Source organism: Onychostruthus taczanowskii, unplaced genomic scaffold (assembly GCF_017590055.1).
Source record: "Onychostruthus taczanowskii isolate IOZ18803 unplaced genomic scaffold, ASM1759005v1 scaffold125, whole genome shotgun sequence".
Lineage (NCBI taxonomy): Eukaryota > Metazoa > Chordata > Aves > Passeriformes > Passeridae > Onychostruthus > Onychostruthus taczanowskii.
Genome location: NW_024498407.1, coordinates 832417 through 848185, shown reverse-complemented (window position 1 = coordinate 848185; position 15769 = coordinate 832417). Strand labels below are relative to the sequence as shown.

Below are 15769 nucleotides of genomic sequence, written 5' to 3'. Positions count from 1 at the left end.
GTAAAAATGCTAGAAAAAATTAATACATGGATTTATACCACACTATAGCAATAGGGCCAACATTCAGATTTTCTAATTCACTGAAAATTGTTCAAAAATATAACAGAAACACACTCCACCCCCCAAAAAACCCCCAAACATTGAGATAACTCACTGCAATCCATAAATCCATAAACCTTTACATGCAGGAATAAAAGCAATTCATATGCAAAATGGTATTTATAAAAAAATGCAAAAATATTTAGGTGTAAGAACTAGTGCTATCATCGTCACAGATGCTGTGCTTCAAGACAATCTCAAATAGTATGGGCTGTGTGTCTGCATTTAGACATTCAGAAGAAATTAAATAAAGCTAATATCATCCAGTTTATGTTTCCTGATTGAAAAGGATGGGGGGGAGAAAGCAAGTTAAATATTTTCCAAATGCTCTGAAACTAGAATGAGAGCTTATCGTCTATATTTAGGGGAGATTAAAATACGCAGACAACACTACCCTTTTCCTTTCCAGACTCCAGTGAGGATTTTGGTTGCCAGCTTCAATTTCTGCTGGCATAAAATTTCAGCGCCAACTGAAATCTGTTAGCATCAATTTTTTTAGGTCCAACATAAGAATTCACATATTTAAGAAATTACTGTGGTAAATAAATAATTGGATGAAAGAAGAATTAAGCATACATGAAAGAAAGTGCTTGGCTACTCTCTCTGGCTAGCAATACTTCTGCTGATTGCCTTACAGGGTCAGCAAGAAAGGCAGGTTACACTGTGCCTTCTCTCTTTTTGAGTGACACAAGTGCTGCTAGCAAGGATTAAACAGATCTGCTGCATCAGTGAACAATCCAGTATTCCTGATACATTCCAGATATTTTCTCTCTAAGTTATTATTAAACTATTTCCATGTGAATATATATATATTCACACTTTTCACTCAGGGCTAATACAGCTTTTAATTTGATTTTTCAAAATGCATGCATCCTACAGAGATGAGGAGAGTCTGGGATAGTGCCATTTCTGTGCTCATGCCTCCCCAGTTTATTCATGAGAACTTTAATAAGACTGCTGTGGCAGAGAGCAGCCTTTGAAAATCTGCTGGAATTACTGCATAAGTGAACACTGTCTGGCTGAGCACCTGACTAATCACATGTGAGCCCTACAGTGGGATGAAGAATTCTGGCAACAGCTTCCTTCCAGGGAGAAAAATCAGTCAGAGTGTCAGTAGCTCTATGGCAAAAAACAAGACAGCTACCTGATCCTTTGTTCTCCAAAAAATTAGAACAAAGAAGCTGTAAAAAATCAAACTCTGATTTTTCAGTTCCTGTTTTTCATTTGGTTGTTGGTTTTTTGGTGGTTTTTTGGTTTGTTTATGGGGGTTTTTTTTATTTTTTTTTTGGTTGTTGTTTTTGTTGGGTTTTTTGGGGTTTTTTGTGTGGGGTTTTCTTTTTTCTTTTTTTTTCTTTTTTTTTTTTAATTCTGCTCTTATTGGTTTTGGTTTTAATAAAAAAGACAAACAGTTCCCTATTTGACTGCTGTGTATTGGTTCATTAACACTAAATGTCATCCTAGAAAGAACCACAGTGCCTGTGATTCTCTGATAATTACTTGCATTTTTATCTGCAAATAAATTAAGCAAATGCTGGGCACAGCAGTAAGATTTAGAAACAGACCAGAATTCTCATAATCATATTGTTACTTCAATAGGAAATGATTGCAAATTCTTACTGAGGCTAGTATTCATTTCTATGTTAGCACTTTAATTAAAATAATTTATTGTATTTAATAATGATGTGCCCATATACTTGCCCTAACAATAATTTCTCTTACGGCAACTTGGTCTTATAACCTAAATGATGAAGAACAGATGGAAAAATGTAACATAATTTTAAAAATCATCAAAAAATCATAGATATGGTGTCTTGTTGGTTCAGAAGCTCTCCTGGAGCAAGCCTTCATGCAGTTGGTAATGAAGCTTTCCATACCTCAGAAGAGGCCTAAGTTCTTAGTGGTAAAAGAAGAGCTTACCCAGCAAATTAAGAGCACAGGCATCAGCAAATTCTGTCCACAAATTAGATATGAATGTACTGTATGTTTTCATCCAAAAACCTCAGCTTGGCTACGTTTAAAAATGCCTTCCTTAACTTAGAGAAGACTGAATCACAGACTGGAAATAGTGATAGCAATACTCAGGGATATTCCAAGGGTATCTGTGGTTCACCACTCAGTATTTACCAAGTTTCAAGCAAATACTTGCATCATATAAGCCCTATATTTATGACTTAATAGTGATGTCAAAAATAGCATTCTATGACCTATTTCTGAGAGTCCCTGGTTTTTTTGACCATCACCTTTGCCAGGGCACTAAATTGCCAAAAGTCATTAGAATGTGCCCCTGTACAATTAAATATCATTTACAGGAATCTAGTGTTTTGATTGAAAACAGTGTCTATCCGCTTTTGTTGGATCCTCAGAGACAATAAAGGAACTTCTGTTCATATAAGACTTACAAGCCCAAGTAATAAGAAAGTTAACCTGGCAGAAATAGAAGAACCTGGTAAGCAGAGACAGAATGGCTTTTTTAAATTCAGGTTCTACAATCAGACATCTGAGCTTCAGCATTGTTTAATACACAGCAGATGTAAAATGGTAAGAGATTCAATAAGAAGTAATCCAGAGGAGATGGGATTCTTGCTGATGAGATCAGCTTGTCCAAAGCTAGAAATAATGTTACACATCTTTTTCTACTACCTGTACCTAGAATTATTAACTCTAAATGAGCTCATGTGAATTGATCCTGCCAGTATAGAATTAGTCAAGCAGTTGCTAAAACCAGAACAGATAATCTAACAGCTGTTGAGGTAAGTTAATGTAAATGTGACTATAGATGTTTTCCTGCTATTGACATCAGAGACATAGGGACAACACCTCCAGTGCAACACTACTTAACACTACTTAACACTACTGTCTTAATCCTATTCACCTGAGATCTTTTGTTTTATAAGCCATAGTTACAGATAAACAAAAAACTCAGCAGGATAATAATGACAGTCATTCCCACTAAAGAATATTTTCCTTCACTGAGCTATATTTATATGTAGAGGATATACAGGGTTAATTCTATACGTGAGATGTGGACCAGGAAGTATTTCCAACAAATGTATCATTTTTTTCTCTGTGCAGCATACCACTGAAAATTCCTGAGGACACTGTGCTTTGTACCAGCATCCCTTTGGTAATGGGCCTTGTTATTTCACTTACAACAGCAGAAAAAGCCTAGGTACCTGCTCACTTCTGCTCATCGCTCACAGCTTTATGGCTGATGACAAAAATTCACAATACACTGCAAGCTACATTTCTCTGAGTAGTGTTCACACCTGGCTGTCTTAGGTCCTGCTACCTAACTACATATGGTACATGAATTTTGGTATCCTGGTAAGTCTCACAAGCACATAAATGTTACAGTCAACTGCTTTTGCAAAGTATTTTTTAATTCTAGCACAGAAGTTGGCGGATCTTTTAAACTAATTACAATTCTTTGTGCTGTAAGTAGAATAAGTTTCCTCAAAGGCTTCTGCCAGAGCAAACTGCTTGTTGGCTTCATCCTCAGCATTATATCTTCTGCTCTCCTTCCCCTCCTTGCCCTTAACCACTGACTCCATCCACTACATTCCATGCTTACTAGGTTATTATTAGGCCATTGCCTCTAAATATTCCTCCAAACCTACGCAAAATTGGATAGTTTTGGAGTAATACTAGAGTCACTTTCAGCTCACTCATGTCTAAAGCACCTCCCTAATACATCAAGGCACTGAAAACAGTGTATTGAGACAGTACCTTGAGAGAGTCCTGGCACTCTCTTTCATAAAAAACCAGTAAGTAGTTGATTTGGTTGGTTATGCTTCATCAACAATCACCCGCCATCTTAAACATTCAAAAACTGCAGTAAATGAGCTCACTTCAATTCCGGCTTTGTTCTAGCTCATAAATAACCTCTTTATAACATAAATCAGTGTACAACTGAGCTTTCCTATTTGGATTTCAACAAGGAGTGACCTCTTCAATGTGTGACGGAAAGTCTGTGGATGTTTTATGATGGACGTTAGGAAAGCCTTTGACAACACTTGCCACAGCACCATCCTGGAGAAATTGGTTTCTATGGCTTGGGTGGATTGTTTGCTGGGAAAAAAAACTGTCTGGATGGCTGGACCCAGAGAGTGGTGGTGAGTGGAGCTACATCCGCCTGGAAGCTGGGCACCAGTGGGGTACCCCAAGGCTCAGTACTGAGGCCAGTCATGTTTAATATCTTTACTGACAATCTGAATGAGAGGATCAAGTGTATGCTCAGTGAGTTTGCAGATGACACCAAGTTAGACAGGAGTGTTGATCTGCTGGAGGGCAGGAAGGATCTTCAGAGGGATCTGTACAGGATGGATCAATGAGCCAAGGCCAACTGTATGAGGTCAAGGCCAGGTGCAGGTCCTACACTTGGGTCACAACAACCCCAGGCAGTGCTACAGGATGATGGAAGAGTGGCAGGAAAGTGGCCCTGTGGAAAAGGACCTGGAGGTACTGGTTGATAGCAACTGGACATAAGCCAGTGTGTGCCCAGTTGACCAAGGAGGTCAATGGCATCTTGGCTTGTATGTGAAAAACTGGCCAGCAGGACCAGGGCAGTGATTGTCACTCTGTACTTGGCACTGGTGAGGAGGCACTTCAGGTACTGTGTTCAGTTGTGGATCCCTCACAGCAAGAGAGACATTGAGGTGCTGGAGCAGGTCCAGAGAAGGGGCACAAAGGCTGGTGAAGGGGCTGGAGCACAGGCGTGATGAGGAGCAGCTGAGGGAACTGGGAGTTTTCAGTCTGGAGCAGAGGCTGAGGTGGGACCTTATCACTCTTTACAACTCCCTAAAGTAGTGAGGTGGGGTTGACCTCTTCTCCCAAATAATAAGGGGAAAATTTCTCCATGGAAAAGGTTGTCAGGTGTTGGAACAGGTTAGCCTGGGAAGTGGTTGAATTATCAACCCTGGAGGTATTTAGACATGTAGATGTGGCACTTAGAGACATGCTTTAGAGGTGGACTTCACAGTGCTGGGTTAACAGTTAGACTTGATGTTCTTAAAGGTCTTTTCCATCCTAAACTGTTCTATGATCCTATAATTCTATCTATTTTACTCAAATTATTCAGTTCTTTTGAACTTTCTATTAATTTCCTGGTCTATACCTGGAGCTACACTAAACACTCTGCAAGGAGGATTACCAGGGAAACCGATAAAGAAAAATGGAAAATAAAATTCTTGTATGTTTTCTGCTGCAGGTAAAAGCAGAATCATAGAATCATAGAATATTTTGTGTTGGAATACAGATTTATACAATAAAATTGTCTCCATAGCAATCAATTGAAGCAGGAGCATGCAGTAGAAAAACTTGGTCTATTCATGTCAGCCAACAAACTGCAATTTAAAATAATGTATAAAAAACAGGCAGCTGTAAATCTCTACTCTTCTAATATGACTTTTATAGTTCAACTTGTTCTTTGTTGTTTATAAAAACATCAGTTTTGGAGAAGAAACAAAGTGTTTTGGTAAACACAGTCTCCAATCTAGAATTCATCTCACCACTTTTAGAAATCTGCAATGTGAATTTTGGCATCTGGAATAATCACCTTTAACAATTAAATAAACAGGGTCTTCCATTTGTGTTGCATTTATTTAAGTGTGAAAAGTACCTGTCTGGCTGTGTATGTCCAGAATATTATGAGTGTCATCCTAGAACACTGTAAAGCTTTCTGTACTTAAAGAGAGATAAAGCAAGAGGAATAATATTTGCATAATGAAAAAGTGAGCTTTTCAGTATTCAGAGAAGTCTACACTACTGCAGATTAACCACAAGATAGCTGCAGGGATACAGAGGTGGTTGTGCACAGACACCTTGGATTCAGAAGCTACTTCAAAGGTGAATAGAGCCTGAGCTGTGGGTCCTGCAAGTTCTATGCTGAATGTATTTGTCTGCCTTTGTGTCATGTCCCTGCACCTATGGACACTGGAGAGAGCACTGCAAACCCAGAATTCACACTTCAGAGTCAGTGTAGATTCAGCAGGTTTTGCTTCCTGCTCTGTAGCACTCATGAGTGTGTCTCTGTAGAACACTGAGGTGTGTCACATCAGCTTGGGAAATGCCCCTTTATATGAGAAAATGCAAGGAGGTAGCAAGTCAGTTGTCTCTAACAAAATTCATCACCTGGCTTACTGTATGTTTCTATCACCATTCACTCTTCCTTTGAATACTTAAAGAAGAAAACTATTTGCAAGAAGGTCAACTTCCTGAATACTTGTACTGCAATTCAGATTATCTTTATTAAAGATAAAATGGTGATAAAAATATCAGAGTTTCAGGTTCACTGATATCAATTAAGACAACTAATAAGTAATGTAGCAAACATAAATACTACAGGTATAGGAAGCCTTTTAAAAGGTATTTGTGTCATTATGTTGTTGCGATGAACTCTCTGTGTGTGGAGACACGAGGCTTGACTCTATTTCAGAAGGCTGATTTATTATGTTAAATATTATATTAAAATGCTATATTAAGACTATACTAAAAGAACAGAGATCAGAAGGCTACAACAAGAACAGAACAGAATAGAATAACAAAAATCCTGTGACTGCTCACAGCCTTGGCACAGGTGGCTGTGATTGGTCATCAATGGAAAACAATCCACATGGACCAATCACGGATGCACCTGTTGCATTCCACAGCAGCAGATAGTAATTGTTTACATTTCTCTCCTGAGGCTCCTCAGCTTCTCAGGAGAGGAAAAATCCCAGCAAAGGATTTTCATAATATCATGGCTACATTATGTCACTAAGAAAACTACAGCCTAAACTTGAACTCTTCTCAAGTCTACATACAAATTTCTGACTTGAACCAGTTAAATTATTAATTTCTTTCTCCTGCCTATCCATACGAATGGACTAGTGGGACTCAAACGTATAAAAATAATACTCTTTTTTTGTAATGAACTTAAAGGAATATTCCTTTGTTGATACTTCATGTATTTTAAAATGTTTTTTAATATAAGCATCTTAAAAGTAATCTTTAAAAATATATGACAGAAAGCACATCTATAAATAACAAACAAACATTAGAGTTTTCCAGATTACTTGAAGAGCTGTATCTTTGTGGGACTTGAAAAGATATGTTAATGTTTAATTCTTCAATCAAATAATCAGAGGAACAACCATATATAAAGCTAAAAGTAATCTATTTAATATTAAGATTTTGAAGACTCCATTTGACTCTTAGGAAGCTAAACAATTTTTTTCTCTTTTTTTCCCCCTTTACAGGAAATGAAAACAGAACTGACAAATGTCCTTTTGAGGAACTAGTTTTTGTATTAATGTAATGCAAATTAGCTTTGCCTTCAGCAATGATGGAAATACTAAAGCTTGCATTTAAAGAAAGAATAATTATGCAGGTGTTTGCTGAATTTAATTAGCATTTCATTATGTCTATATGACAATAATAATAGTATTATTTTGAGAACTGAAATACTGTGGCTCTATCAAGTTTCAGGAACTTGATCTGCATAGTCACATAAATTAATTGTGATATTATCAGAGGGACAGTTGAGGATCCTTCATCAACAGGAAATCATGCACATACTTTATATAGCCAATAATCTTAATAATCACAGCGGAGTATCTTTTTCTTTTGTGTTTGTGAAGTGCTGGTGAGCACGTTTCACGCTCAGCAGCTCAGGCTGCTGCTATCAAGTGTAAACCAGCTCACCCTGTACATCCAAGAGAGCCTGAGCAAACCTGCCACCCAGTGACTTCAGCCCAGAATTGCCAGGGAGAGGGAAACTGGCAGGAGAAAAGAGAAAATCCATTTGCTTGCACAGGAAGGAGAAAAACCCTTAATGCTACAATACAATAACAAATCAATAGAACAGAAATATAGAAACTGCATATTCGTCTTAATTCTATCCTACATAAACCGTTGCATTGGATTTGCTGAATTTGTTAAAAATTCTGCATCTGTTATTACTTAAGCACTGAACCACCTAACACCTACAAATGCAGACTTCATAAGCAATCCTATTTTCTCCTCTGTCCCAGATAAAAACCAAGGTACCCGTGGAAGAGTAACAAAGACTATTTGCACTTGCTTTGCATTTGAAAGCCCAGAATTAAGGCTTAGGAATGCAAAACAAGAAAATGCCTCTGCTAAAAAAATTTCTACCAGTTTTGACAGATCAAATGCAAAACAAAACAAGAAATATCCTTCAGGAGGAAGGATATCCTTCAGGGTACATTGAAGTAAATTAATTGATATTTATATCTGAACTACTTAAAGGTCCAAGTGAATTAAGAGTTCTTCATCTTCTTCTGAATCCTGTGGAGTATCCATCCCTATATTGAAAAAGGAAACATTCCAGCACAAGATTCAACATCCACATGAAGAGAAGCACCTCCTTATCTCCCTCTGCAGACCACAGAAAGTTTGTAGGGAACAAGGTAGTCTAGAAAAGTTAGGGTAATTCGGTTTTCAAATGAAGCACTTCAACAAAGGGTCTAAAATACTGTGGACATAATCAGAATTTGAGACCAGGAGTCCAGGACCACTGGCTATCTGGAAGATGAAAGAGGTAGCTGGGAACTAAATAGTGTCAATCTTCTAAGAGAATTACACATTTTCTGAAGACCTTATTTGGTCCCATATTTGTCAACTTGGAATGCTTTGCTAGAAAGTACCTTAAAAGCACAATTAAATTTTCAGAATTAATTTCCCCTAAAAGAAAAAAAAAATCCAGTTTACATCTATTTCTATTATTTAGAGGAAACCCCAAAAGTGTGCATCAGTGAAATAAAATTTTTTGTTTAACATGTTCAACACATGACCCACATATGGAGTACTTTCTCTTGCACTACAAACTCTTCTGATAAAGCCATTTTTACCTTCCTTCCACACCAAAATAACCAATTCATCAACACTTTCAGTCTGCTTTTGTGTTCTATGGAACAAATTTCTTTGTGTGACATCTGTCAGGTAGCTAAAAGCAATCAAGTAAATAAAATCTGATACAGACTGTTTTTATTTGCTCTTTTACAAGGAGTAAATTTACTGGGGCTTTACTCTTTAAGCTCTTGTTTTCTCTGACACTCAGACTCATTCCAATCCTTATCTGAGGACAAAGTAATACAATTAGGATGCAATTCAAGGTATTTTCCAATTTTCCAAGGTATTCCTATGCATCAATTACTCTACTGGAGTGTAAATGTAGACCTATCAAAAGTGTGACTTAATAGCCACCTGCAGGAAATGTTTTGAAAGATGTCAGTGTACTGGAGAATAACTACATACTTATTCATTCCTGAGGCAACAGAAAACACACTGCAGACTACTCACTACCCTGCTGCTGAGTGTGGACACAGCCTTTCAGGAGATTTATTGCAATGTATGTCTTTTGGTTTGAATGTTTATCAGCTGATCTTAGCATACTTCTACTGGCTTGTTGGACCAGGACGTTCTCCCACTGAAAGGGGGTGTGTGGCTTCTCAAATGTGTCTTACAGCTCAGCAAATGAGCAGGTTGAGGCAACTCTTGACTCCTCAAATGGCTGTTTTGTTCCAAATCAGACTAAAATAGTTACACTTTAAACATATTTTCACATGGAGATAAACAGATACTGAAAGCAAAAAAGGGAAATCTCTTGGTCCATGGAAAATCAGATAACATTGCCAGCCTAAGAGAAGGACTCCTCAGGGGGCACTGGTAGATCATTTTGAACACAGAGCTGAAACTAAATGTGGTGCCTGGTGCTCCCAGACACTACAACTACCATTAGCAACTATTTCTCTCCATACCTACAGTTTCTCTCAGGAGCACAAAAAAAAGGTATTTAAATATAAGTATTTTTGTATCATTTAAATCCAGAAAAGCAGAATAAATATTTACACAAGTAGGCAACCACTTGGAGGTTGCTGAATATTAGGCAAATCAGCATGTGATTAGACATAACAAGAAAGGGTTTCTAATAGAGATATTAATTTTAAATAAACCTGGTAGAAGACTCTAAAAACATAACCATACATGCAAATACAAAGGAACTATGATTGTTCTACATGCCAAAATGAGTGTCTTTGTATTAACTTGTTTAGCTTTCTCACAAACTGTTCTTCCTCAGTGTTTATAGCCTGTTTGACTCCTACCCACCATCTGGGCCTGTTTTGTGCCAAATTCCAGAAATGTTGATGATAAAAACATGGGTAAGTAAAAATGAATGCATATGCAAACTGTTTACAATCAGGCTATCTACTTACCAGCTATTTTCACTAATAATCAGAGAGGGATTTACCTGAGGTACCAAAACACTTACATCAATTTAGATATCTGATTTCAGGTATCTGCCTGCAAGTGTCTATGTGTCTGTAAGGTGTCTGAATTGTAATTCTATTTTATGTTCTTGGCCTACTGCACCCAAACTAACACAGAAAAGACACCTAGGCTTTCATGTATTAAATAAGGATCTATAGTCTCTTACCATAACATTCCGTTCATAATGTTCGTGTTCTTTCTCGAAATCTATTACAAAGCCATTTAGAGACCAGATAAATGTCAGGTCCAATGTAGGATCATGGGATGCAATGCATTGCATGGTAGCATTCTCTCCAACAGTGACATCAACATTCAACGGAGCTAAAGTAATTCTTGTAGCTTCTGTGAAGTTAATGGCAAACATGGAAAATTCCAATAAATAAATATTTATTAAAATATAAGCTCAGCTCCATAACTGTTTGATCATATATTAAACCACTCCCTCAAAGTCTAGTTTACATGTTATTCATACAACTACATTTCAAAGGTCCAAACTGAAGACAACAAAGAAAGCATTTTACAACTAAAATACCTGGCTTCTGTTTAGCTGTTTAAATCTCTGAATCACATTACCACTATTTTTATTCATTGACTATGTCTCAAGTAGGAAGAAGACACATGATGAATCTTACATGACTTCTGTTGCATTTCTTTTTTCAATCATATATTTCCTATGTTTTAGAACTTGTCTCTTTAATGAATGAAAAGTTCTACTCAGGCTGAGTGAGATTTTCATTAAAGCATTGCAGGGATTGTGATCTTAATTTAATCTTAAATTTATCTATTGAGAAACAATATAATAGAAGCATAACAAATTGTGTAAATAGCTACATGTGAGAAAGAGAAAAAAATACAAGAAAAGGATGAAAGCACATCAGCATTGAGCTGTCACATCCAGCATGATTTCTGGAACAGAGATTATAAACCTATTTGACAAACGATTCTTCCACTATCAGTAGTACTTCATAAATATAGGTATTATAGAATGCTGTCCTTCCTGTCTGTAGTCTACAGTTATTCAGTTATTTGACATCAGATTTAAAATACACATAAGGATACCAGTACTCAAGCAGAAAATAAAAATACTGACAAAGGAAGGTAATTTAGAAGTGCAATCATATGGATATATGCCCTTATTTCAAAATTTTCATGCATATTTTTTTAACAGCAATGCTCTCTCAAACATACTCATACCACCACCACCACAACATCAAAACCACCACCAAAACAAACTAAGAAACAAACCAAACCAAACCAAAGCCCCTACAAAACAAAAAAACACAACACTAAGGAAGGTCATCAGGAGTCCCATTTCTCCAAGTTATGGCCCAAGAATCATGCCTTAGCATGAGTACTGAGCTACACAATAAAGGGAATGCATTAAAATATGTCAATTTAATGTATCTTGTTTAGTAATCTCTTATGGAAAAATCAACCCTGAAAATTGAGATTCAGTGTTAGAACTGATGCAACCATACCCAGTTTCAACTGAGCAATATGCTTTAAAAGCATCAATTCAGTGTTAATGAGCAATTAAATTAGAAAGATGTAGAACAGCTTGAAAAAGTAATGCAATGCTGGAACAAAAATTAGTCATTTTGAACTAAGGGATTCCGCCCAAGACAAACTAAGGCAATTCTGAGGCTTACCTGTCATTTCTAGAACACCAGTGCTATTGGCTTTTCCTCGGTTATTTTCTGCAAAACAGGTGTAGCGACCTTCATCCAGCTTTGTGATATTGATAATTTCCAAGCTCCCATCATCCCAGATATGTATGCTATGGAAAGTGCCAGAGAAATTAAATTCTATATTAGAAAGCAGTGCTTCCTGTAGAACTGTAGTGAGTGAAAAAACAAATTACAAAGATCACTTGAAAGCTGGTTTTATAAACACACCTACAATAAAAAATATTTAAAGGGACTGTGGCATGTTTAGATGTCTCAGATTGCTGGAGCAAGAGAATGTACTTCTATTCACTTGTACTCATTCAAGTACTTTTCTTAGAGCTTTATGGTACAATTCAATTCATAAACCAGACTGGGTAAAGTTGGATACCCTGCTAGCTTTTTGAATCCGTAGTGCCAGCACCATTTTGGCATATTATTTTCCTGAAGTAACACATTCTCCTGTCGCTGAAGTCTGCGAAATGGAGAATCATCTTACAGGACACACAGACAGATACATAAGGTTACATTTTTAAGGCTCAAAGTGTTCACTGACAGCCAATACTTACCGGCTCCCATTTACAAGCAATTCTGTTCCTTTGCTCCAGGAGAATTTTGGCTTAGGAGCAGCTTTAGGCTTGCATTCAATGATTACACGCCCCCCTTTAGCTGCTAGGATTTTCTTCTTCATAGGGTTCAGTTCAAAAGTAGGAGGTGAAGCTGAAAGCAAAAATTAACACAAATACTACTGTTAGTGATTTTACTGCAAAGTAGACTTTTTTCCCAACATAAAATAAATGATAGAACTATTGAATTGTTTACAAATGTTCATATACAGACTAGTGAGAAAAATATTAATGATACAGAGATGTACTGGAAGTACATGATGATCTACAAGAAACAGGAAAAATCATTACGTAGTTCTATGCTGTTTTACACCAGAGGTTTCTTTCTATTGATTTCTGAACTTTCATCTGAGTTTAATCTAACAACATCAAAGTCCACTGAAGGTTCCTCCCTTTGAAAAGGCCTTTTGATCAGTCCTAATAAAATTCAGATTCCTGGAGATAAATTTCTTTAACAAGTTGCTCACTCAATCATAATTCCAAAGAATAGTTGGGTTTACTTTTCAGTGGTTTTAATCCTCTCTACAAACTAAAACTGTGACCTTCTTACTCTTTGTGGTTTTCTGTTTGGCCAGCTGGCCATAGGTACATTTTCAGATGTACAAAAGCATTGAGATGTGACTGTCATAAGCATCACACTTATATCTCTGAAGTCAGATCTTGGCTTACTAATTTTTCCTGTATTTGAAACCAAATGAAAGAAAAACAGCTTTTAATTATTTTGCATCTTGGCATACCAGCAAGTTAATCATGCCAGCAAGTGTGCGCACAGCCTGAGGAAATAAGGCTATTATTTAATTACAGAAGTACAGAGCAAAACCCTGACCAATATCCACATATTATCTACACAGAATTTTGAAAATGCACATATAAAAAGTGCTTATTTTGTGTAAACCAAGCTGGTAGTGAGTACATAGTAATGGGAGAACAGTGCAGAATGAAGCATTGTTGTGCAATGGGATGGGCAAACCAAAAATTGTTTAGCTCTTAGAAAAGTCTGAAGGCAAGTGTGAGATGGAAAGAACAGCAACTACCACAGGGAAATCTAGAAAAATATGTCATACAGCCAGTGTGTCTGCTCTAATGAAATCAGTAAAAACATCAGAAATTTTTAAAAGGCTGAAAATTCTGAATCTAAGAGTCAAATTTTCAACAGGATGATCCTCAGGAAAACACAGTGGATTCATAACTACATCCAGCCATCAAATGGCACAGCTATTTGTGGGCAAAACCAAACATTGTGACTTCCGTGTAAGGGGTTGCAGAAAGCAAAACCAAAGGCAAAAACAAAAATGAAGAGCTTCAAAGGCCAAGTAAATAACAACATGGTTTCTTAAAAAGCAGATTTTGCCTCACAGAGGAGTGAGTGATCATACGTGAGCAAAAATGAAAATGCTTCTTAACCAGTTTTGCAAGCTTAAATGTTTAGGCTGTAACTCTGTGCTTCATAAAACTTCAGCATTATCAGTTCCTCTGAGGGGGAACACCAGGAAACAAGCATCATAAATACAAACAGAAAACATGCCACAGAAGTTGGTAAATGTATTCCTCAAGTTGTTGTCAAAAACCAGCTAGAGATCTCAAATAAACCCCATCTCACCTAGACTGAGTGAGAGTTCTTAGCTTCATCCTCACAGGAATCTGTTACCAAACAGTACTTGCAAATATAACTGCTACCTTACTCAAGCCTGAAATAGTAAATAGAGAAATAATCCCACTGACCCACAATCTTCAGTTCAGCATTTGCATAAATAATTCCATGCATGTTTTCTGCTATACATTGGTACATGCCGGCATCGTCAAAGGTCAGACTTTGCATTCTTAGTTCACCTTTCCGGAACTAAAACACAGAATCAATAAAATAACAAGATATTAACATAAACTACATAAGCTGAAGAATTCAGATCCATCCACGTTCTTTTTTTTTTTTTTTTTTTTTTCATTAAGATTGGGTTCACCTTTTTCTAAAGAGTCATTATCATTCAATATTTAAGTTTCTGGGAAAGTCCTAGTTGAGTGTCAGTAGAGAAATTTACTCTCCAGCTCCCTGTTATCATATCAATGCACATTAGTGATTCAAAAATAAGAAACAAGGAATTAAATTAATTCTATGCACATAAGCTTTGTCATGCCATGCTCACTTGTCAGTGCTTTCTGTTGTTATATCATTTTACAACAAGAAAAAGCAAGTCCCAGTGAGGTAGGAGTTTTTCAGAAGATTCCTCTGAGAGATTGTAAGTACAATCTTCTATTACTTGGTTTTAACGCAAAAAGCAAAAACCAGTCAATCAAAATAAGGTAGTTAAGGTGGGGTGTTTTGTAAATGCAGATGTCAATCAGTTTTTGAAAGATCATCTTAATGTGTTCTGTTTTCTTGAGAAAATGAAGCTGAAAGCTTTAAGTCTTGTATCTAAGTGCACTGGAGTGCATGGGGCAGTGGAAGATTAAGAGAATAGTACTTAGCTGAAAAGAGAACAGATTAAAGAAATATATTTTCTGACTATTTTATGTGAAAATGTTTTAATCAGATTTTATACAAGGAATCTTTGTTGTGCTCTAAATGAAAGGCCTAATTACAAGTTATCTGATTTAGAAACAAATTATATTTTCAAGGCAATTAACATTTCTGCTCTCTTCTATTTGGAAATCATCTTATCATGATAGTAACACACAGCATAATCTTCTAGTGTACTATGGAGAATTGCACAGTGTGTTCTGCATTCCAGTATGCAGATTTTGTTCATGAAAGCCAAGTTCAGTGGGGACCAGCAAGCAACTCACTTGTTAAATTATTTGTTTGCAATAACCACCAAAGCTAGACAAAAACATTGTTTTTCCTGGTTTAAGCCACCTCCATATAGAAGATGGTGATATCCCTGCTCTGCCTCCAACATCATACATTTTTCTTAAGATATACACTCAAAACCCAAGCTGCCTCATTGTCTTTTTTGTTTGTTTGCCAAGAGTCACTACAGCTCAGCAGACTACAGAGCTGCACTGTGCCCTCTTATTCACTTGTGTTTAATGGCTTTTCATGTAGTATAAGCACTAGACTTTGAATACACTGTTGAAATGCCTGAACAGGTTTTTCCCAGAGAAGCTGTGGAAGTC

The 15769-nt window shown here is 36.7% G+C and overlaps 1 protein-coding gene across 2 annotated transcripts in view; it reads right to left on the bottom strand.

The window, feature by feature from the left end:
* Window positions 1-15769, bottom strand: part of CNTN1 (contactin 1) — a 74888-nt gene that overhangs the window by 40752 nt on the left and 18367 nt on the right. For both annotated transcript variants that reach the window (XM_041396052.1, XM_041396051.1), the window contains 4 exons: window positions 14381-14498; window positions 12602-12752; window positions 12018-12145; window positions 10535-10710 (listed from right to left, as the gene is read on the bottom strand). In XM_041396052.1, coding sequence (XP_041251986.1) covers window positions 10535-10710; window positions 12018-12145; window positions 12602-12752; window positions 14381-14498 — 573 coding nt within the window. The remainder of the gene's footprint in view (window positions 1-10534; window positions 10711-12017; window positions 12146-12601; window positions 12753-14380; window positions 14499-15769) is intronic.